The sequence below is a fragment of the Trichosurus vulpecula genome, chromosome 3 (assembly GCF_011100635.1).
Source record: "Trichosurus vulpecula isolate mTriVul1 chromosome 3, mTriVul1.pri, whole genome shotgun sequence".
In the NCBI taxonomy this organism is placed as follows: Eukaryota; Metazoa; Chordata; class Mammalia; order Diprotodontia; family Phalangeridae; genus Trichosurus; species Trichosurus vulpecula.
The window spans coordinates 288,777,461-288,802,131 of NC_050575.1; the positions used below are offsets into that span (position 1 = coordinate 288,777,461).

Here is a 24,671-nt window from a genome sequence, read left to right on the forward strand (position 1 = left end):
AGAAAGAGTTTTTAAAAGCTAATCAGAGGTGCTTATATTTGATCCTAGTGGCAGTATGGAACCATTGCCCTTTATTAGAGGTGTGCTGGGGAGTGATATGGTCAGACCTGCACTTAAAGGACTAGAGAGGAGAGACTAGAAGCAAGGAGACCAATCCAGAGGCTATTGCGATAGCCCAGGTAAAAGGAGATGAGATCCTAAACTGGAGTAGTGGCTGTGTGAATAGAAGGAAGGGGTAGATATGACAGAAATTGTGACAGAAGAAATGACAGGACTTGGCCATTGACTAGATATGTGAAGTCAGGGAAAGTCAGGTATCGATGGCTGTTCTAGGGTTGTGAACCTAGATGACTGCCAGTATACCCTCAACAAAAATAGCCAGAAGTGGAGTTTGGGTGGGAAAGGTAATAAACTCAGCTTTGGACTTGTTGAGTCTGAGTTGGAGATACCTGTGAGACACTGATTTGAAATATCCAAAATGCAGAACTGAAGCTCAGGAGAGACACTAGGGCTGGATGTTTAGATCTGTGAATCATCATCATTATCCATGGGCACCTCATGGGTGTGCTGGTAAATGTTTAACAACTGGCTCTTCAGAAGAAAAAAAAGTTTTTAAATTTAATATGCATTATCAACTCTTTCTCCATCATTTAAGTCTAGACAGTCAACAGAACAAAAAATAAAGCCCTGATTTATAACAACTTCTGATTTATTTCCGAGGTATAAATGCTCAAACTGAAAATTTAACAGTGGGCCCTGAGCCAGTTTGAGCTGGCTCCACCACGCCCCTGTGGTGATGAAGTTGCTAAGTGAGAAAATATAGAGAGAAAAGAAGGCCTGGAACATACCTTAGCATACATGCACATGCACAGGTAGGAGATGTGATTTGCTTAATGAAATAGCAAAAGATAATTATAAAATGAAACCTAAAAAGAAAGGTTAGAAAAGTTCAGATTATTCATGAGAAACTATTAAATATGGCTTGAAAGTAGAGTATATAAAGAGCTTTTAGACCTTTCAAACTAACTTTATTTTCCAGAGAAGACCAGTTTAGAGGAAATGAGCCATAATAAAAGGAAATTAGCCAAATTCCAGACCATTTCCCTTAGTGCAAATAGCCCAGGAGCTTTCTACATTTTGTTCATAATGATTGATTATGCCAGAGTTGCCTGAACTAGGTAGCCGACTTGTTGACTCTGAACATCTAATGATGGGTATTAAATTAACATTCTTTAGCAAATGGTTTCTGAGTTAGCCACATTTGATTACTTTCCTTTTCCCTCCAGTCTGTCTTCTCTGGATAATCAGTTCAGTGTTGTTGTTGTTCACTTGTTCCAGTCCGATTCTTCAGTTTTTGATTACCTTCTCCAGCTCATTTTACAGATGAGGAAACTGAGGCAAACAGGGTTAGGTGACTTGCCCAGGGTCACACAGCTAATAAGTGTCTGAGGCTGGCTTTGAACCCAGAAAGGTGGGTCTTCCTGACTCCAGGCCTAGTACTCTACCCGAGGCACCGCCAATCAATGCAACAGAGGCACAGATGTGAGAAGCATTTGTGCATGTCAGCCTATTTACTTAGTCTTGTGAGAATATTTGCAAAGTTGCATGATTGTTTATTATAAGAATTTCAAGGCATATGAATGAAAACTTTTTTTAAGATCATGTAACACTAAAGTTCAGAATACTAAACGTAAAATTTCATTGTGCACTTCACAATTATTTTAGGTTGGACGTTTGCTTTCTGAGAGTCAACTGAAAGGAGCCCTAGATGCCAGTAAAAGGCGGGATATTTATCAGAGGTAACCTACTAATAAATAGAATAAACTTTGTGGCAGCAGCGCTAGCATTTGTTGTATAAAATATAGATTGCTTGAGAAATGTCTTTCTTTGGTCATTTATAGCATTTCAAAAACACAGGATAATTAAAAATTAGTGAAAAACAATAGACTAAAAATTTTCAAAATTAAATTAACAAGCATATTCCACACAGAAGTTACCTTCTACTATATCTAGCCTGTCAGTAAATCCAAATATAGGGAAGATGGTGCCTACAGATAATAGAAATAAAGGCTCAGGCATTCGAGAAGATATTAATGTTTTCATAATTTTAGAGATTTGAAGGAAACAAGGAAAAAGCCATTTGGTAATACCGAATATTGTTTTAGTAAAAATAAGATTTTATACACTAGCTTTTATCTGATATTTTTGTCATTATGTTCAGAATTCTCAGATCTTAAAGTTATAAGGTACCTCAGATGTCATCTAGTTCAACTGCCAACCTGAAGTATGGACCATTAGTCAAAATATAGGTTACTGTGCAGGATGTTATCCTTTATAGAAGTAAAATGCCTCTGAGGTAGGGAGCAATCCTAGATTGTTGGGGTTGAAGTTACTAGAGTGATTACCCTTTTCTATCCCTAAATTCCCACTCTCCTGTTTTTCTCAGTTTTCTTTTCTTTTCTTTTTATTTGTCCATTTTAAGAAAGAAGGAACCAAACCTTTTTGGACTTAAAAGGGGCACTTTTTACATATTAATTGTTTCAGTAAGGCTATTTTGATACAAATTGTTTTTAGCCTAGTGAATTATCTATCAAGTGATATAACTTTATGTTACATATATAGAAATCCAAATTTTTACCAAAATGTTGGCAGTTATTAAACTTTCTAAGAGAGAACAGCCTGACGTAGTGAAAAGAGAATTAGGCTTGAAGTTAGAAAGACTAGGATTCACATTTTGGTTCTGCTATCTTAACTTTGCAACCATGTGCAAGCAACTTAACCTGTTGCTATAACAAGCAAATATCTAAGGCATGATTGAAAGTTAAAGGAAACAAAGAGCTGACGATTACATACATATGTAGAGTTTTTCCTTCACCAGTGTTACAGTTCCATATAATTTCCTACCCCACCCCCAGAAAAAAAAATCTTCCTTTCTACAACTGTTTCAAAGCTTGAAAAACTATTCTTGATGAGTTCTTGACAACATGAAGTCCATTCTTTGTTTTTGCTTTCATTTTAGATGTATCCAGTTGAAAAGAGAAATAGATGAAAACAGAAAGGCTCTTAAAAATTTAAGCAAAGTAAGTATTTCAGTCAGTGACATAGTAAAGATTCACTTATTATTCTATTGAGCAAGCAGAGTGAACTGAAACTTTGGAAGTGTCGAAGTCTTTAATTCTTGAGTTGACATCAATGGAAAAAAAGCCTCTGTGAAGTAATTGTACTGTTCTGATTTTCCCTTGGTAATGAATGATTCTAGTTCTTCAGACCTGGGCTGTGATCAAGTTAAGGGCAAAATCACTGCCTGGCAATCCCAGGTCTGCTCTCGTTACTTATACAAATATGTATATTTTTTTAATTTAGTTTTAATTGTGTGTTTTTAATTACTAACTGAAGAATATGCGAAGCATCAGAAACACTGTTCAAAGAATCTTACAATTTATTTGCCCATGGTAGAGACTACCTTTCTTTCATGTCTTCTTTTTCTGGTGATTTTCTTTTTCTTTTTCCTTTCCTTCCTTCCTTTCTTTCCCTTTTTGGTATTAAAATGAATGTGCATTATATTTCAAGAAATCAAGAAAAATGTCCCTGTAGTTTTAGAACAAGAGGGTAAAGTAGAAATTGAAAAAATCAATAGATCACCACCTCAAAGAGATCCCAAGATGAAAACTCAAAGGAACATGATAGCTAAGCTTTGAAACTCTCAGGTCAAGGAGAAAATACTATAAGCAACTAGGGAAAACCCCCCAGCAATTTAAATACTGTTTAGCTACAGTCAGGATAACACAAGATTTAGCAGCTTCTATGTTAAAAGACCAAAGGGCATGAAACATTATATTCCAGATAACAAAGAAGTTAGGTTTGTAACCAAGTATTCCTTACCCAGGAAAGTTGAATATAACCCTGAATGGGAAAAAAAATGAATCTTTAATGAGCCAAAGCAAGGATTCTTAAACTTTTTTCACTTGCAACCCCTTCAGTGCATCTTAAACTGTGGGTCTCAACCCCATTGAGTTTAGAAAGCACTGATTTACTAAAGGATTGTCAGGTATTTTGACAAAAAAGCCAGAACTGAATGGGAAATTTGACCTGCTAGATTTAGGAGAAACATAAGAAGGTAAACATTAAAGACCAATTATAAAGGATTTAAAATGTTTACTTCTTTTACGGAAAAATGTAATCCGTAACTCTTAAGAATATTATTACTTGAGTAGTTTGAAAGAGCATACATAGATAGAAGGCTTGGGGTTGAGTATGATGGGATGATCCGAAAAAATAAGGTTGGGTAGAGAGGGATAAAATGGAGCAATTATCTCATACAAATGAGGCATGAATGGTAAAACTGTTACAGTAGAGGCAGGAGGGGGGTAGAGTGCTGGTAGTTCTAGAATAACATATACATAAAATTTATATCTCTAAATGCTGACATCAAAAAAATAAAGAGCAGACCAATGAATTGGGTATGCAACTAAAAAAACTAGAAAAAGAACAAATTAAAAATTCCCAATTAAATGCCAAAGTGGAAATTCTAAAAATTAGAGGTGATATTAATAAAATGGAATGTAAGAAATCCATTGAATTAATAAATAAAACTAGAATTTGATTTTATGAAAGAGCTAATAAAATAGAAAAACCATTGGTTAATATGATTTTTAAAAAGAGAGAAAACCAAATTACTAGTGTCAAAAATGAAAAGGGTGAATATACCACCATTGAAGATGAAATCAAAGCAATTATTAGGAGTTAATTTGCCCAATTATATGCCAATAAATTTAACAATTTAAATAAAATGGAAGAATATTTGAAAAGATATGAACTGCCTAGATTAACAGAAGAGGAAATAGAATATCTAAATAAACGTCTTTTAGAAAAATAAATTGAACAGGCCATAAATGAGCTTCCTAAGAAAAAAGCATCAGAGCCAGATGGATTTACAAGTGATTTCTACCAAACATTTAAAGATCAATTAATTCCAATATTAAACAAATTAATAGGAATAATAAGCAAAGAAGGAGTCCCATCAAACCGCTTTTATGAAACAAATATGGTGCTGACACCTAAATCAAGAAGAGTAAAAACAAAGAAAATTATAAACCAATTTCATTAATGAATATGGATGCAAAAATCCTAAATAAAATACTAGCCAGGACACTAAAACAATATATCACAAGGATTGTGCATGGTGACCAAGTGGGATTTATACCAGGAATGCAGGGATGGTTTAACATAAGGAAAACTATTAACATAATTGATTCAGCTATTTTGGAGAGCAATCTGGAATTATGCCCAAAGAGTTAGAAAACTGAATGTACACTCTGACGCAGCAGTACCACTATTAGATCTGTTTCCCAAGGCAATGAGGGAAAAAGGAAAAGAACCTATATGTTCTAAAATATTATGGTGGCAAAGAACTGGAAATTGAGAGGATTGTGATGGAATACTGCTCTGTCATAAGAAATGATGAGCTCATTTTAGAAAACCATGGGAAGACTTGCATGAAATAACGAAAAGCAAAATGAGCAGAACCAAGAGAATGATGTATACAGTAATAGCAATATTGTTCAAAGAATAAGTGTGAACAGCTAAGTTCTTTTGAGCATTGTAAATACTCAAATCAACTGCAAAGGCCCTATGAAGGAAGGTGCTATCCACCTCCAGAGAAAGAACTGGCAAATGGAAGTATGCATAATTTGGTTTTACACATATTTGTAAATCTGTATCAAATGATATTAAGGGGTGGGGAGGAAGGGAGAGTGACAGTTTGGCAATTAAATAGTAACAAAAAATAAATAAAATTAATTTAAAAGCAACAAAAATAATATTTGACTGAGAATTAAAATTAATATGTATTTCTATATGACACAATTTTCTTTTATAGGGTGATGAACCAGCACCGGTGGGGAACTACAACCAGAGAAAAGAAGATGAAGAAAATGTTTTGGAAAAGCTTACAAAGCAGCTGCAAGAACTTGCTGGGACTATAAGTAAAGAAAATGTAACTCCGTATGTTGATTAAAATTTTTTGTTTGAATAGCTATAACCCTTATAACACTGCCCCAAATAACAATGCTCCATAATCACATCATTAATCTATTATAACACATCCTACCAGAATGTGAAACCATGCAATGATATCATTACATTTATGACATTATTCCTTTGGAACTAATTGCCCCTAAGATAGTTTCACTAACATAGTTTTTGTGATACCAGTTAATAATAGTAGGCTTCATATAGCTGTACTAAAAAAAATGAAATTGTATAGGACCCTAGTCATTCTTTTTATATCACTACCTTTTGGTATTCTCTGTTAAGATTGAAAGAATTTTTAGTGTTTATTTCTAAACATAGAAATAACAATATAGATATAAGAGGCATTACAATCAACAAATATTTATTAGTCAACAAGCATGTTTTTAGTTTATTTATTTTTACTTTTCAACATTCCCTTCCATAAGTTTTAAATTTTCTCCCCCTCCCTCACCCTTCCTTCCCTAAGATGGCCTGCAATCTGATATAGGCTCTACATATACATTGCTATTAAACATATTTTCAGTTTAGTCTTGTTGTATAGAAGAATTATAATGAATGGGGGAAACCATGAGAAAGAAAAAAACAACAAAAAAAAAAGAAAATTGTCTGCTTTGCTCTGCATTCAGACTACATAGTTCTTTCTCTGGATGTGGATGGCATTTTCCCTCATGAGTTCTTTGGAATTGTTTTAGGTCCTTGCATTGCTGAGAAGAGTCTATCAAAATCAGTCATCAAACACTGTGGCTGTTACTGTGTATTATGTTCTCCTGGCTCTGCTCACTTCACTCAGCATCAGTTCATAAGAAGCATATTTATAAAATGCCTACTATGTTCCAGGCACTCTGCTAAGCACTGGGGATACAAAGAAAGGCAAAACAACAACAAAAACCAAAACCAGCCAGTCCCTGCTTTCAAGGCTAATGGAGGGGATAATATACAAACAACTAAGTACAAACAAGATATATACAGGATAAATTGTAGATAATCTCAGAGGGAAAGCACTAAGATTAAGGAGGACTGGGAGAGGCTTCTTGCAGAAAATGAGACTTTTAACTGAGACCAGAGAGAAGGGAAAGATGAGAATGGAGAGTGTTTCACAGCCAGTGAAAATCCCCAGAGGTGGGAAATGCCATGTCATGTGTGAGGAACAGCGAAGGGGCCAATGTCACTTATGTTATATACCTCGCTGTATCCTCCCTGGTGTCTCCTCTTCTCCAGAAGCTTATAGTGTACTTGGGAAGAAAAGATACAAACACATGAAATAAGAATATTAAAACCTCAGAGATTGTCTTGAGTGTGATAAGTGAAATATTTAGAAGGAAGTTAAGGATTGAATCGGTAATGATGAAAAAGATTCTTGAAATATTTGTCAGCTGATTGTAGTATCATTCTCATGCTTATAACTATATTGTTATATTTCTACATTGAATGAATGAGTTAAAAAACACTTACCATGTGCAATGCACCACGTTAAATGCTGGGAATACAATCAGAAAAGTGGAGACAGTCGCTGGGCTCAAGGAGCTCACGTTCTAGTGGTGGAAACAACTTCAGAGTTTTGGCTGTGAGTTGGATGGAAAAGCCCAAAGCAGATGGTAATGCATATTCCTCAATGTCACTTCTCTTGGTAAAACCACATCCATTCCCATGTTGAAGCCTTTGCAGTGCCAAGACCTTTGGTGATGAGGTCTTCCTTTTCCGGGTTTCAAGAGCAATGGTTGTTGAGGAGATGGGGCGTACAGCCCCTGGAGAGGTGGTCTCCAGATCTCATCTCCACAGGAGTTGCTCCCCTGGATGATTTGTTGCAGGGGTCGGGCTAAATTAGCAGGGTCTATAGGGTGCTGCTACACCTGGGACTCTGGCTCAGGGGTCTTAGGCTGCCTTTACCTGGATCTGAGACAAGATGGAGGTCCAGGTGGTGGCAGGGCTCAGACCTGCCTGGTACATGTTCTGTGCAAAACATTAAAATGTCCTTCACCGCATGTGGAGACTAGCCCAAAGGAGGCAAACTAGGCCCAAAACAATATTCACTATAACACAGGCACACTCCACTCACAGGGGTAACGGGTTCCACAACAACATGGTATCAAGTGAAACAGTGTTACAAGAAGTACTTGGTTCTACGAGAAATGTAATGATAGTGCCGTGTGGTTTCCCAACAGAGTTTCTTTTCTTCCTCTTTCTATCTGGTATGGTATGAAAATTTCTTAGCACCATTTGATCACTAGTCACCTGCCATCTCCTTTGTGCCACGGAGCAGATTCCTTCTCCTTGCCTTGATCCCCCCCCCCACCCCCGCCCAACTTGTCCCATTTGGAGATGTGAGCTGATCGCCTTCCAGATAATAGGTTTTCCTTTGCATGAGAAAAGCCAGAAACAGTCTTTATTTCCTTCACTTCCCTTCTCCCTCATATCTCTGCATCCATTGCACATTTATACAAACTGGCTGCACTGCCATAGAAAGGGCAGCATGGTACAACCACAGGCTTAGTGGTAGAAAGAACCTCGGAGGCCATCCAGTCCAGCCCCTTCATTTTACAGATGTGGAAACTGAGTCCTAGAGAAGTTAAGTGACTTGTCCAAGGTCACACAGGTATAATAAGTGACAGAGGTGGGATTTGAACCCAGGTCCTCCAACTCCAAAGCCACGGTCCATTGAACCACATTGAATCATACATGGGATGTATCTGTATCTCGTTTTTAGTGATCCTAATTGTAATTATTTTTAATATAGAGAGGAGACAGTTCAGAATATTTCCCAGGCTGAAGAAGTAGAAGAAGACTCTGAGGAAACTGAAGATGAGGAGGAGGATGATGACAATGACGATGAAGATGAGGATGATATTAGTGAAGATGAAGAAAGTGATGAGGAGGATGAGGAAGTAGAAGAGGAAGAGGAGGATGAGGAAGTAGAAGAGGAAGATGACTCTAGTGATGAGCAGCCAAGTAGTAAAGAATATATTGCTGTGGGTGATTTTGTTGCTCAGCAAGCAGGAGATCTCACATTTAAGGTAAAAACCATTTGGGTACCTCATATCAAGATAAACATAAATGCGATACTTTACTCATGTGATAAAATGCCAGATAAGATCATAGATCTAGAGTTGGAGAAGCCCACAAAGACCCCCTTTTGCAACCCCCCCATTTTACAGATGAAGAAGCTGAAGCATAGGGAATTTATGACTTGCGCATGGATCTGAACCCAGTTCCTCTGACTTTGGAAACAGTATTCTTTCCTCTGTGTCATGAGACTACTATGTACATTTTTCTCAGAGCCAAATACTCTTCATTAAGAGAAGAAAAATATGTGAGACAAGGCTTACAAATAAAAGTTTCATGAAACTGTCAGTGAAATAAAGTCTGTCTCCTTTGGACTTTTTCTGCTTGGCCCAAAGGCCAAGAATTATTAGAAGTAATAGTTGGCAGCAGGAGGCGGGGGTGGGGGGGGAGCACGGCGCAGCTAAGGGACTCAGTGAAAGAGCACCAGCCTTGGAGTCAGGTTGACCTAAGTTCAAATCCAGACTCAGATATTTGACACTTATTTGCTGTGTAACCCTGAGCAAGTCACTTAACCCCTATTGCTTCGCCAAAAAAAGAAAGAAAGAAATAATAGTTGGAAGTTACAGAGAGGCAGATTTAGGCTTGAGGTGTAAGGGAAAACTTCCTAATAATTAAGAGTTGAATTCCACTAAAAATGTGCTTCTTAGGGAGTGGGGAGGAAATAGGCTCCTTAGAGGTCTTCAAGCAAATATGACTGCTTGTTGGGGGTTTTAGAGAGGATTCTTGTTCAGGTATCAAAATCCTCTCATTCCTTTGAAACAAAGTAGAATTTGCTGAGTAATGATGAAAATCATGAAATATGTTTAATATTGAATGAGTTTAAATTTTCCTTCAGGTTTCTTATGTAGGAGGTATGAATTTGAGACTTGCACTTAGGATGAACATAGAATGCTAAGACTGAAGGAACCTTACAGATCGTTTATCTAATGCTCTTGTTTGACAGATGAGGCCAAGAGGAAGAATGACTTTCCTAAGGCTACAAGCTAATTAGCAGCTCTTATGTTCAGTTCAGTTATTTTTCAGTCATGTCTGACTCTTTATGACCCCATTTGGAGTTTTCTTGGCAAAGATATTGGAGTGGTTTGCCATTTCTTTCTTTATTTCATTTTACCGATGAGGAAATTGAGACAAACAGGGTTAAGTGACTTGTCCAGGGACACAGAACTAGTAAGTGTCTGAGGCCAGATTTCCTGACTCCAGGCCTGGTACTCTTATCAGCTGCGCCACCTAGCTGTCCAGCAACTCCCAAGTATACATTAAAAAATGCATTTTTTTGAGTTATGGTAGTATAATTGACCCATGATAAAAAGAAAAACCTGGTACTTTTATTTAATAATTCTTAATGCTCACATGGATATAACAAAAAGTCTTCCTTAGCAACTGTACCTATCAGACCATTACAGAAGTGACAGGGAAAATAAGAGTATATAACATTTTACCGAAGGAGCTTAAGAACCCTTCTTTCTAGTATTAGGTAAGCCAAAAATACAATTATAATCTTATGAAATTTGACTGATATTAATTATTAAACTTCATAATCTGTATTATACTGAGATTTGATAAAAGAAAGAAATTTGCTTATAGAATTTTACACAGCTTTCTGATATCAATTTACACAATAAATTCTTCATTAATTTTATTTTGAAACTTGATTTTCAAATTCTATCTGAAAATATGATTTAAAATCACAGTAAGATTAGAATAGATTAAATATAAAGTAAGAGAAACATCAATTTTTAGCACATATATTACAAAGCATAAGTAATGATGTATTTATTAGTACTGGAGTTTCTTGTTTTGTTTTTCTTTTAAGAAAGATGAAGTTCTCCTCATACTTAAAAAGAAACCTGATGGCTGGTGGCTAGCTAAGAATATTCATGGAAATAAAGGTCTCGTTCCCAAAACCTACCTGGAGGTTAGCATGTATACTTATTTTTTTTTATTTTTCTTTTTCTACTTCATTTTAGCTTTCTTTTCATTATTACAGTTTTTCTGCCCATGTTTCCCTTTTGTGTAGCTGCAGAACCTTTTGATCTATAAAATTACTTTAAATCAAAAGGGATAGAAGCATGAGAAATCTATCCATTTATGTATATCTATATCTACATTTCCTATAGTGCATCCATAAAATGACCCTGAGCACTTGGATTTAAATCTTTTTTTTAAAGTGATGTTGCTAATATTTTTAAAATATAAATTGAGTTCGCTGGATGATAAAAGTGTCCTATTTCAATCATTTCTAGCCCTGTTTTAAGGAGAAAGAACACCAGGAATACAGTGAAGATGAAAGTGAAGACGATGTAGAGGTGGTAGATGAAACAGCTGATGGAACAGAGATTAAACCACGGTAAGAATATTTGGGGGATCATGAAAAGAGGTACAGGGAAAATGGATTGATTCCATTCTTTTCATCAAAAATAACTTGAAGAATTTTGTAAAATTTAGATATATTTTCTGCTTTGGTTCTTTATGAACGTTTTCAGAGTGAAAGGCTATACCCTGAAGGCATTAGATTTGCTGCAGCCATTGACAATTTAATACATTCACTACTAGCTGAGTATTGAATAAATGTGAATAAGTGGGCACAGCTTTCGTATTGTTTCATACGTATTTGATTTTCTTATTTTTGTCTATCTCCAGAACTGATTCTCATTGGAGCGCTATTAGAAAAGCTATTACAGAGGTTAGTGTCTTTCCTACAATATTAATGATGTCTCATTTTAGCATCCAGCTACCTAATAGATAATCAAAAGTGGAATGGGACTTGGGTGATTTACTCTTATATAAGATACCATGCACAAATGAACTTTTACTAGAAAGCTATAATAATCAGAAAAGATTATAGGAGCTTGAGATGTAAACTAAACCTAGATCTTTTTGAAAATTCTAGCTTTGGCTACTATTCTAGTAAAATGAGATGGCTGAAGGAAAAGGATTAAAATTTCTGTACAGAGGATCATAGAATTTAAAACTCGAAGGATTCTTGGATGGAGAACATCCAGTCCAAGGATTCTTAACCTTTGGTGTGTGTGTGTCACAGACCCCTTTGGCAGACTGGCAAAGGCTATGGACCCTTTTTTAAAATCATGTTTTAGAATCATAAAATAAACCACATAGGATTACAAAAGAAAGAAAAAAGATACCATGCACAAAATGGAATATGAGGTACACGAATTGGATGAAAGTTGTTTAGTGGCCTTGTGATCTAATAAGCATTTTTTAAATAGGATCTTAGAGATAGAGTGGAATGCTATTTACATTGCAAAATTTGACAGCCTCTGAGAGCCCCTGGCTCCAAGTATCTTTCTTCTTGCTTGCCTCTCTACCATTTGGTCTCCTCTTCAGTTTAAGACCTCTGTTAAAATGGACATATTATCCTGAGAGGATGACACTCTACCATTATGAGTCAGCTTCATTTATAGTATTAAGCTAGCTAATCATATCACAATATCCTGAGGGGATGAAAACCAGGATTTTAAATTTTGTTGAGGGTAGGAGTGGGGAATAAGAGAGGGATAGGCCTGTGGTGTATGGAACACTTCATTGAGGAGCAGATGTCTGCAGAAGGGAAGTGGGCGTAGGAAGGAGGAGTTGTGATTCGCTGATGATAATCCTTTACAAAATTTGTTATTAAATTCCTTGCTTTCTCCAATTCACAGCTTCCCCCCACCTGTTTATGTGTATGTTTTCTACTGGCATGATGAATGTGTGTGTATGTAGGTATATACGCTTATCTCCATCGTATGAAGAAAGACTCAAAAGGTGTGGAGAAAGGGGCCTAAAAATCATTATTGCATTTCTTCATTAACTAGAGTAACACGATTGATGTGCTGACTGCTATGGGAGCTATCCCTGCAGGGTTTCGACCATCAACTCTTTACCAGCTCTTAGAAGAAGGTAAGATTTGAGTGGTCATTTTCTTAGATTGAAAGCCAGACAACCTAGTATTCTAATTTCTCTGATACATCAGTAACAGACTTCATGGATAACTCAACTTGGTTAATGCTAACACACACTTCATTCCTAGAGGAGAAGGGAGCTTTCTGCTCTTCTTTGAGAAAAACAAATTATTAGCAAAATTCTAAGGTAATTCTTAGTTTTTTATATGGAAAGAAGTTTCTTTTTAATAAAAGGAACCTAAAATACTTTTATTTCTAGCAAGAAGCTCTGTAATTTCTTGCTTTACGATGAATATTTAATTCTAATTTTAGGATATTTGGTGTGCAAAATGTTTGTCTAATTATTAGTCTGGGATGGTTTTCTCATTCTTTTTCTCAGACTTCTATTATGTAATTATAAATTCATATGATTCTAATAATCATTTTAGGGATAATAAAGTATGATGAATTATTAGATAACCAAATAAAATAGGCTGATGATTTGTTAAGCAATTGTCTCTAATCATCTTACCTGTGAATCAACATACTTAAAAACTAGTCTAAAAAATGACCAGAGGCCGTAAAGTATGCAAATTATTTAATTTTCCTGGCTTTCATGCTGGCAAATTTCTTAAAATATTACTGATATATTATAAGCAGAATAGCTAGGTGGCGCCATGAATAGAGCATGAGGCTTAGAATTAGGAAGACTCATTTCCTCATCTGTAACATGAGCTGGAGAAGGATGTGATAAACCATTACCTTTGCCAAGAAAACCTCACATGGGGTCACAAAGAGTCAGACACAACTGAAATGACTCAAAAACAAAAAATTATAAGGAGACCAAGATGTGGAAAAAGATTTGCAAAAAATAAAAATGAATTCATTGAGCTCAGATACTTTATGTAAACACTGTAATAATAATTACCACCAGGTTTCAAATCCCTCACCTGACAATAATTGTTTGCCCGTGTAAAAGCCACTGAACTTTTCCTTGCGTGGAAAATGAAAAGGGTAATAATAGTAGTACATACTTCACAGTTTGGTTGTGAAGACTAAATCAGATTGTGTTTGTAAAGTGCTTAACCATGAACTTATGTTACATCACAGATTTAGACCCAAAGGGACCTTAAAAGTTATTTAGCCAGTTCCCTCATTTTGCAGATGAGGAAACTGAGACCCCCAGAAAATACAGTAAGTGAATGGCACAGGTAGTAAGTAGAAGAGCTGGGATTTAGCCCTGGGTTTTCTGACTTCAGGCTTTTTGCTGCTTCCCATGTGTGCTGTTTTTATGATGAACACATTTCAATGTTAGCCTAACAGTCTGTGTAGAATATTGAGCTACAAGGTATGAATGCATTTGTGGTCTCTCTTCTTTTGAGGAAGATGGAAAGGAATGTCTGTGATTTTATCAGTGTAGGGAGCTCCCAGTATGGAACCTCTTTCCACTGACCTCATTTAGGGTTTTCTTGGCAAAGATACTGAAGTAGTTTGCCATGTCCTTCTCCAGCTCATTTTACAGATGAGGAAACTGAGGCAAAGTGGGTTAAGTGACTTGCTCAGGATCATACCACTAGTAAGTGTCTGAGGCTGGTTTTGAACTCAGGAAGATGAGTCGTCTTGACTCCAGGCCTGGCACTCTATCCACTGTGCCACCTAACTTCCCATTTGTATCCAGACTGACCCATCTGTAACTTACAGTCTTAGAGAGTTGTCTGAGGCCCTAAGAGACTAAATGACTTGCCCATGGTCATACGGTGAATATGATGCCCTAGCACCATACAGCCTCATCATCAATAGAATAATACGAAAATGTTTTTATGGAAAGTAGTCAGTGTAATAATTGAATTTTTTCTTTAAAAGAGTGACACGCAGTCTTCTACATTTGACAACAATGTGTTACTTTGATTATGCCTCTGCCTCACTAAGTTTCTCAATGAAAGATCTATCTTAGAAAGTAAACTCTGTGGTCATCTTGGTTACATGACCATTGAAAAGCTTTTGAATTAACCAAAGTGGCCCCGCTAAAATAGCTGCTGTTGAGGACAGGGGTTCCCCACCCCTGGATTAGGGGGTAAAGTCTCCATATCAAACATTGGTGATAAGGGGCCCAAGTCCAAGATATATAGGAAATGAACACAAACATATGACCAAGGGCCATTGATTAATGGAAAAGCAGTCAAAGCATAGAAGACAGGTGGCTCAGTGGATAGAGCACGGGGCCAGGAGTCAGAAAGATCTGAGTTCAAATGCAGCCTGAGACAGTGAAGGAAATGACAAACAACTTCAATATCTCTACCATGGAAAGCATGGTCCAAGTATGGTCCATGGTCTCCTTCAGAAGAGTTGGATACAACTCAACAACAGTCAGAGCTTGGGAGCAAACAGATCTCCAAAGAAGAATGGCAGAGTATTAAAGACCTGGAGAAAGACTGTTCTGAATCAGTAATAACAAAAGAAATGCAAATAGGAACAATTCTGAAGTTTCACTTTACCCAGACAAATTGGCAATGATCACAGCAGTGGGAAGATAGCCAAACAGGGTATAGCAGAAAGAACTCTTGGTCCCAGAGGCAGAGGATTTGGGTTCAAATCCTCCCTCAGATGCCTATGTGACCTAGGTCAAGTCACATAACCTCCCTTGTTTACTTGTCTACAAAATAAGATGCTTGTATTAGATGAACTTCAAGACTCCTTCCAGGTGGAGCCATAAAGCAGGGACTTGCATGAGCTCCCCACCAGGTCCCTCCAAAAACCTATAAAAATGGCCTGAACAAATTCTAGAACTGCAGAACCCACAAAATAGCAGAGGGAAGCAGGGATCGGCCCAGGACAGCCTGGATGGTCGCTGGATGAGGTCTGTCGCTCATGGAGTGGAGGGTAGCGGAGCTCAGCATGGGCAACAGGACCAACTAGACCAGGAGCCGGGTGGAGCAGGCCCTAGCACCCTGAATCAGTGAGCTGTGGCAGTTACCAGACTTCTCAACCCACAAACACCAAAGACAACAGAGAAGGTTAGTGGGAAAAGCTGCAGGGGACAGAGTTCAGGTTAGGTCACCACCCCAGGGGCAGCGGGGGTGGTGTAGCTACAGAACTACAGCTGCAGTTACTTCCGGCCCCAGGCCCACCTGGTGGGAGGAATTAAGTGGCAGATCAGAGCAGGAGTGCAGAGCCTGCTGAAGATTTGCCTCAGGTCTGGGTTGGCGGTTCTTGGGGAAGGAGGAGTGCTGGTGTGGCAGAGCTGGCTGTATAGAAATAGCTCTGAAATCAACAGCATATGCCCTCAAGCCTGGAACAAAGTACTCTTTGCTCTACAAGTAGTCATACCCTGCTGAAAAACTCAAAGGTCAAGTAAGTTGGCTGGGAACATGGCCAGGCAGCAAAAACGCACTCAGATTCAGTCTCAGACTTTGGAATCTTTCTTTGGTGACAAAGAAGACCAAAACATACAGACAGAAGAAGTCAACAAAGTCAAAGAGCCTACATCAAAAGCCTCCAAGAAAAACATGAACTGGTCTCAGGCCATGGAAGAACTCAAAAAGGAGTTGGAAAAGCAAGTTAGAGAAGTAGAGGAAACATTGGGACAAGAAATGAGAATGATGCAAGAAAACCATGAAAAACAAGTCAATGACTTGCTAAAGGAGACCCAAAAAAATACTGAAAAAAATATTGAAGAAAACAACGCCTTAAAAAATAGACTAACTCAAATGACAAAAGAGCTCCAAAAAGCCAACGAGGAGAAGAATGCCTTGAAAGGCAGAATTAGCCAAATGGAAAAGGAGGTCCAAAAGACCACTGAAGAAAATACTACCTTAAAAATTAGATTGGAGCAAGTGGAAGCTAGTGACTTTATGAGAAATCAAGATATAAAACAGAACCAAAGGAATGAAAAAGTGGAAGACAATGTGAAATACCTCATTGGAAAAACCACTGACCTGGAAAATAGATCCAGGACAGATAATTTAAAAATTATTGGACTACCTGAAAGCCATGATCAAAAAAAGAGCCTAGATATCATCTTTCAAGAAATTATCAAGAACTGCCCTGATATTCTAGAGCGAGAGGGTAAAATAGAGATTGAAAGAATCCACAGATCGCCTCCTCAAAAAGATCCCAAAAAGAAAACTCCTAGGAACATTGTCGCCAAATTCCAGAGCTCCCAAATCAAGGAGAAAATACTGCAAGCAGCCAGAAAGAAACAACTTAAGTATTGTGGAAAAACGATCAGGATAACGCAAGATCTAGCAGCTTCCACATTAAGGGACTGAAGGGCTTGGAATACGATAATCTGGAGGTCAGTGGAGCTAGGATTAAAACCAAGAATCACCTACCCAGCAAAACTGAGTATCATGCTCCAAGGCAAAATATGGATTTTCAATAAAACAGAGGACTTTCAAGCTTTCTCATTGAAAAGACCAGAGCTGAATAGAAAATTTGACTTTCAAACACAAGAATCAAGAGAAGCATGAAAAGATAAACAAGAAAGAGAAATCATAAGGGACTTACTAAAGGTGAACTGTTTTGTTTACGTTCCTACATGGAAAGATGATGTGTATGATTCATGAGACCTCAGTATCATAGTAGCTGAAAGAAATATGCATATATATACATATGTGTGTGTCTATGTATGTATATGTGTAGGTGTATATGTATATGTGTATATATGTATGTGTGTGTGTATATATATATATATATATATACACACACACACATAGACAGAGGGCACAGGGTGAGTTGAATATGAAGGGATGATATGTAAAAAAATAAAATCAAATTAAGGGATGAGAGAGGAATGTATTGAGAGAGGGAGAAAGGGAGAGATAGAATGGGGTAAATTATCTCGCATAAAAGTGGCAAGAAAAAGCAGTTCTCTAGGAAGGGAAGAGGGGGCAGGTGAGGAGGAATGAGTAAATCTTGCTCTCATCGGATTTGACCTGAGGTGGGAATACCATACGCACTCAATTGGGTATCTTACCCCACAGGAAAGAAGGAGGAAGAAGATAAAAAAAGGGGGGGACGATAGAAGGGAGGGCAGACAGGGGGAGGAGGTAATCAAAAACAAACACTTTCGAAAAGGGACAGGGTAAAGGGAGAAAATTCAATAAAGGGGGACAGGTTAGGAAGGAACAAAACATAGTTAATCTTTCACAACATGAGTATTGTAGTAGGGTTTTACATAATGATATGCATGTGGCCTATGTTGAATTGCTTGCCTTCTTAGGGAGGGTGGGTGGGGAGGGAAGAGGGGAGAGAATTTGGAACTCAAAGTTTTAAAAACAGACATTCAAAAACAACAAAAAAAAGTTTTTGCATGCAACTAGCAAATAAGATACACAGGCAATAGTGCGTAGAAATTTATTTTGCCCTACAAGGGAAGAAGGGAAAGGGGGATGGGAGGGGAGTGGGGTGACAGATGGGAGGACTGAGTGGGGAACGGGGCAACCAGAATATATGCCATCTTGGAGTGGGAGGGAGGGTAGAAATGGGGAGAAAATTTGTAATTCAAACTCTTGTGAAAATCAATGCTGAAAACTAAATATATTAAATAAATTAAATATTAAAAAAAGACTCCTTCCAACTCTGTAATCTTTATACACTGCTGGTGGAACTGTGAATTAGCCCAGTCATTCTGGAAAGCAATCTGCAGTTACCCTGAGTATATGACTCAAATTTATGTGTTCTGACCTAGGGATCCCACTGCTGGGCCCTATAGAGATCAAAGACAGAAAGGTCCCACAAACACTAAAATGTTCACAAAGACACTTTTTGTTGTAATAGAGAACTGGTAACAAAGTAGAAACCCATCAGTTGGGGAATGACTAAACAAATCATGGTCCATGAATATAATGGGATATTACTGTGCCATAAGAAGCAATGGAAGGGAAGAGTCCTGAGACTCATAGGAAGACTTATGTGAACTGATGCAAAATGAAATAAGGAAAACCAAGATAACCATACTCACAATGACTACAGCCATGTAAATGGAAAAAACAGCAGAGGGATGCATCTTTATAATGACCAAGTCTGGCCCCAACAGAGATATAAGAAAGTACACCTCCTTCTCTTCTTTGAAGAAATGGAGGTGTGCCTCAGTGCAGAAGTGTGTATGTGCTGTCAAACTTGTTGGGTTTGTTGGTTAGTTTTGCTTTTCCTTTTCCCCCTCTTTTTGATTCTTTGTTATAAGAATGGTTGTCTGGGTGGGGAATGGTATTAGAAATGGAAGTAATCTTAGTTAGCCTTTCACAACATGAGTATTGTGGAAGGGTTATACATAATGATACATGCATGGCCTAGGTTGAAGTGCTCGACTTCTTAGGGAGGGTGGGTGGGAAGGGAAGAGGGGAGAGAATTTGGAACTCAAAGTTTTAAAAACAGGTGTTCAAAAACAAAAAAAAGTTTTTGCATGCAACTAAAAAATAAGATACACAGGCAATGGGGCGTAGAAATTTATCTTGCCCTACAAGAAAGGAAGGGAAAAGGGGATGAGAAGAGAGGGGGGTGATAGAGGGGAGGGCTGACTGGGGAACAGGGCAACCAGAATATATGCCATCTTGGAGTGGGGGGGAGGGTAGAAATGGGGAGAAAATTTGTAATTCAAACTGTTGTGAAAATCAGTGCTGAAAACCAAATATGTTAAATAAATAAATTTAAATAAAAAAAAAGAAAAGAAAAAGAAATGGAAGTAATCTAAAAACAAAAGCTATCGACAAAAATGAAAGAACAGGCTCCTTGGAACCTAGTGACATTTTGGTTTTTGATTAATTTTCTGTAGCTCCTTCCTTATTTCCTGGCACGATGCCAGGCACCTACGGGGGTGACATAGGATAACTAATGATGATAATGAAAGACAAGATCATTATTAGATCATGCATTTCATTTCTTTTCAGTACAAATATTAAAGAAAAATGTTTTTTTTTTCAGGGAGTCAGTTTCAAGCAGGTTATTTTTTACAGCCTGAACTTACCCCTTCACAATTGGCTTTTAAAGATATGATATGGGATCCTGAAAATGGTGCTGTAAGTATTTACTATCAGAAAAACTGTGCATTTTCAAGATTTAGGTGTATTCCTAAGTATATAAATAAATTACATTTCCTGGTATGTAAATTGGACAGTACATTGTAGGGTAAAAACTTTTTTTGGCCTATGTACATATAGTAATATAACTTAACTATTACTAATTTGTAATATGTAGAACCTTAAATAGGATTTGGTTACCATGGCTTTATTCCTCTTTCATTCTCTATCATTTACAATTCTGTTACCAGGGAGAAAAAGCAATTTATTTTGTATTTCTGTCTTATTAGACTGATAGGAATGAGAAAGTTAGGCATGACTTATGATCTTGCTGTTTGGGGAGAGCAAAGGACCGGAATATTACTAGGCAGTCTTTCCTAGAACTAAAGATACAGACTATAATCTACCTGTTTTTAAGTTGGAGGGAAGAGTGGTAAATATTTTAGAACCACATTGTTTTTTAGAAACATTATGGAACCTTCCCTGTACCCCTTTGTTCTTCCTATGAGGTTGACCTAGCACGGGGGTGGAGAACCTGCGGCCTCAAGGCTACATGTGGCCTTCTAGGTGTGTGGCCTTGGGTGTGGCCTTTGGACTGAGACCAAGTTTTACAGAACAAGTCCTTTTTCTGAGAAGATTTGTTCTGTGGGGTTTGGATTCAGTCAAAGGACTGCACTTGAGGACCAAGAGGGTCACATGTGGCCTTGAGGTCTCAGGTTTCTCACCCTTGATCATAGCACATCATACCTCTCTTGCCTCAGTTTCATCTTCTACTTTGCATCACAGTTATTTGTGCACATTTTATGCCCTCCATTAGAACCTAGATTTTTAGTTAACATGCCCTGTTCCTCTTTGTAGGCTCCTTAGTGCTCATGGGGCTTTACATACAGTGGGCATTCAGTAAAGATTTTTTTGAGTTAATGTATTGTTTGAAAGAAGAGATCACAAAGAACTTAACCTTGACTGCCATGTACTATAAAAAGTTGAATATCTTGAAGGTCATAATGCAATGTTTTTTCCTACCATTTGCATTCTCTTTAGTCCCTTTTTCTGTGCCTTTCTGTCACCTACTTATTCTGTCTGTAAAAGTGGTTCTTTTCGTTACAAAAATAATGAACTTCCACATACTTGTTGGATGTTTCAGATGTCTTAAATTGGAGCTTTTTGACTTCTGTCACACACCTAGAAGTAGAGTAAGATACTGGGTTTCTTTTTGTTGTAGAGGTAGAAGAAAATATAGTAATTTCTGAAGCAGTTAAGTAATAATGAAATTTTTGCCTAAAAGCTAATACAGTATTGATATAAATCTAAACTCTAATAAAACTTTTAAAATAGAGTAATAGAATCTTTGAATTGGAAGCAGGAGTATGCTGGTAAATGTTTAACAATTGGCTATAATATATATGTATCACATACATCACATACATCACTTTAAAATTTAATCTGCATTTTCAGTATTTTATCCATCACTTTCTTAAGTTTAGGCTGTACCAGGGGTGGGGAACCTGCTCTAGATAATCAACAAAACAATGTCAAGCTGTGCTTTTGGAATATTTGCTGATTCCTGAGGTGTAAATGCTCACACCAAGAGCTGGCTCCAGCACAGCCCTGGTTGGAAGGAACCTTAGAGGTCACCATATCCAGTCTTTAACTATCAGTCAGACACTTGGTCAGTTCCACACTAATGTACTTACTAGTAGTAAAATAAGTGAAATATTAACAAAAAAATTTAACATTAATGTTTAACATTAACATTAACCTTAATTTTAATTAAATTAATTGAAATTAACATTAACTTTTTAAATAGTTGCCAGACAGTGGTATTTTCCGTCTTGTAAATTTTCAGTCTTTTTTTCTTTTTTCATATGTGTACTTTCTTAGCAAATTGAGTTTAATGTATTAATTTACCAGTGGTAATTATAGGATGCTAAGTATGGAGAATGGCATGAATTGTAAAAATTCAGATAGGAAGTGTAAAAAAATAACTTTTTACATATATATTTGTATTCATTTATATGCTTGTTTGCTGTAGATTAAACCCAGACTAAGCCGTGTGTCCTTGATTCTAACCTTGTGGAGCTGTAAAATGATTCCTCTTCCAGGAGTGAGCCTACAGGTCCTGAGCAGACACGTACGCCTCTGCCTGTTTGATGGAAGCAAGGTGAGCTCCGCTGGTGCAGTCAGTCATGAGATCATATGCTTAGAACTAGAGGGAACCTCAGAGGCCAGCTGGTTGAACCACCTCCTTTCACAGATACAGAACTGAAGTGACTTTCCAAAGCAGCTCAGTAACAATGTAGATTTGCTTAAAAGCTAGTACAGCATTGGTAAAAGTCTAAAGTTGAATCAAACTTTAGGTCACAGGTAGTAAGTGGCAGAGTGGGAAATTTAGATTTAATTTAATTTAAATTAAACCCTGTCCTCTGACTCCAAAGTCAATGTTCTCAATGCTGTGCCAAATGCATGATACGCTATGGTACAAAATACTGTATCTTCAGAATATTTTGCCAAGTGTTACCATATTTTTGTGATTTTTTTCTGTCCTTTCTTTGCCAGGCTGTCTACAAACACCAAGCCTTTGGGTCAGAAAGTTACCTCCAAATTCAGCTTATTAGTTGGTTGTTTTATCTACATAAGCCATTAATATGACTTCACAATAACATTGAATTAATCTAATTGCCCAGTTGTAAAGACACTGTAAACATAGTTTTTAGATTTTGGTTTCTCAGTCTTAAGAATTGGGAATGTAGAGCACAGGTCTTTCCTGTTTTATAGATGAGGAATCTGAGGCTCCTCAGTGTTAAGTAACTTGCCCAAGGCCGCAGAACTTATGACCGGCAAACTCAAACTGTGCTCTAACGGTCACTGGCTGTTTAACGACAAGTCCAGCATGATGGGATGAAAAAAAGCATGAGTTTACAAGCCTAAGTCCTAATCTTGGCTCTCCCATTTGCCAGCCACGTAGCCTCTCTAGGACTTACTTATCTGTAATATGGGAATAACGCCTTCACCAACTACCAGCGAGCATAGGCAAGGTAGCCATACCCTATGATATTGTCTGGCCCCTGATGTAGAGCACAGCTTCTGAAACTTTCAGCAAGAGAAGTTGGGACAACCTATGCATTCCTGCAGGGTAGGGTCCTCCAGGTAGTGCAGTTCAGATGAAATACTTATGCACTGGATAAGACAACAGGCAACAGTAGGTGGGATCCAGTTTGGGGCTTTTATGGGGCCTGCATGGCCAGGCCTTTGTACCAACAGCTATAGATGTGTGGGTGGTCCTCTGGTCCTCTACTTCTGTAGTGGTCTAGAGATCTGCATTACTGCAAGAGCAGGCACCAATTCACCAAGTCAGGTACACATCTAAAGTACTTTGGGAAGTGAACTAAAACTCATATGTGGGTACTCTTTTTTTATCTGAAAAAACTTCTGACTCATTTGAAAAAGTATCAAAGGTTGCCCATAATTTTATCCTGTTTGCACAACACAGTCTTTGCTTTTTGTCTAAGTTCCTTTATGCAAGTCATAGGATAAACCTTCTGACTACAAGTGTTATGGTTAATTAAAGGAAGCATGTAGTCTTTAATTCTCTAGATCTTGAAGAATAATAGTCTAGATATTCACAAGACAAAACTTGTTGACTTTCCCCATAAAACCACGCCTCCAGACATTCCAATTTCTATTAAGGGACCACCATCCTGAATTCATCCCTGTCTCACATCCCTATCAGTTTTCTCTCCCAACATCTTTTGCATCTGTGCCCTACTTTCCACTCACACAGGCATTACCCTGGTCTAGGCACTTAGTCCCTCCCAGTCTGAGCTATTACAGTAGCTTTCTAATTGATTTCCCTGCTTCCCTCCTCTTTGCTTTTCAAGCCTTCCTCCATTAAACTGCCAAAATGATCCCCCTACAGTACAGGTCTGCCCGTGTCACTGTCAGTACTTCTAGGATAATTCTCTTCAGTATGGGACTGAAAAGCCCCATACCTGGATCCTTCCTACCTTTACTTATTTCATTTTTCTTCCCTTCATGCCCTCTATGTTCCATCCAAACTGGCCTATCATTAATTTTTTTGAGCTTGATATTTCCCAACTCCATGCCTTTGTGGAGGTTATTCTTGCATGCCTGCAATCCCCTGCTCCTCAGCCTCTACCTCTTCAGCTCCTTAACTTACTTCTAGGCTCCACTTAGATTCTCTTATGCAAAGGCTTTCTTGACCTCCCCCACCACACACACAGTTTTTAGTTTTCTCCTTCTCCATTACTCTATATTCACACATGTATATATATACAACATATAGTACATGTTGTATCTTCTCAGTAGACCATAAGCTCCCCAAGGACAGGCATACTTTCATCTTTGTTTTTATAAGACTAATGAAGTTGAGAGGTACCCCAGAGGCCATCTAGTGCTGTGCACATTCTGGATACTTAAAATGTTTTCTAAAATTTAATTGAATCAGAACTTGTAGGGTAATTGCCCTATAGGTCCTTGTTGATCTCTATCATTCCTTAACCCAGTAATTTTTATTTATCATATTAACTATTTTTTCTGTAGACCATGCTTAATAATCCACTGAACACAATATAATTATAAGCACAAGAGTTAAAGTCTGAATTCATGTACAGTCTTGAGAAATTTTAGTTTACTCACTTTAATAACAGTATTAGTTGAGCTCTTT

General features: G+C 37.5%; 1 protein-coding gene across 3 annotated transcripts in view; it reads left to right on the top strand.

The window, feature by feature from the left end:
- Positions 1-24,671, top strand: part of NPHP1 (nephrocystin 1) — a 45,696-nt gene that overhangs the window by 4,662 nt on the left and 16,363 nt on the right. For all 3 annotated transcript variants that reach the window (XM_036750527.1, XM_036750528.1, XM_036750529.1), the window contains exons 2-11: positions 1,726-1,799; positions 3,020-3,080; positions 5,879-6,003; positions 8,768-9,044; positions 10,907-11,008; positions 11,337-11,440; positions 11,734-11,776; positions 12,906-12,990; positions 19,893-19,987; positions 22,020-22,148. In XM_036750527.1, coding sequence (XP_036606422.1) covers positions 1,726-1,799; positions 3,020-3,080; positions 5,879-6,003; positions 8,768-9,044; positions 10,907-11,008; positions 11,337-11,440; positions 11,734-11,776; positions 12,906-12,990; positions 19,893-19,987; positions 22,020-22,148 — 1,095 coding nt within the window. The remainder of the gene's footprint in view (positions 1-1,725; positions 1,800-3,019; positions 3,081-5,878; positions 6,004-8,767; positions 9,045-10,906; positions 11,009-11,336; positions 11,441-11,733; positions 11,777-12,905; positions 12,991-19,892; positions 19,988-22,019; positions 22,149-24,671) is intronic.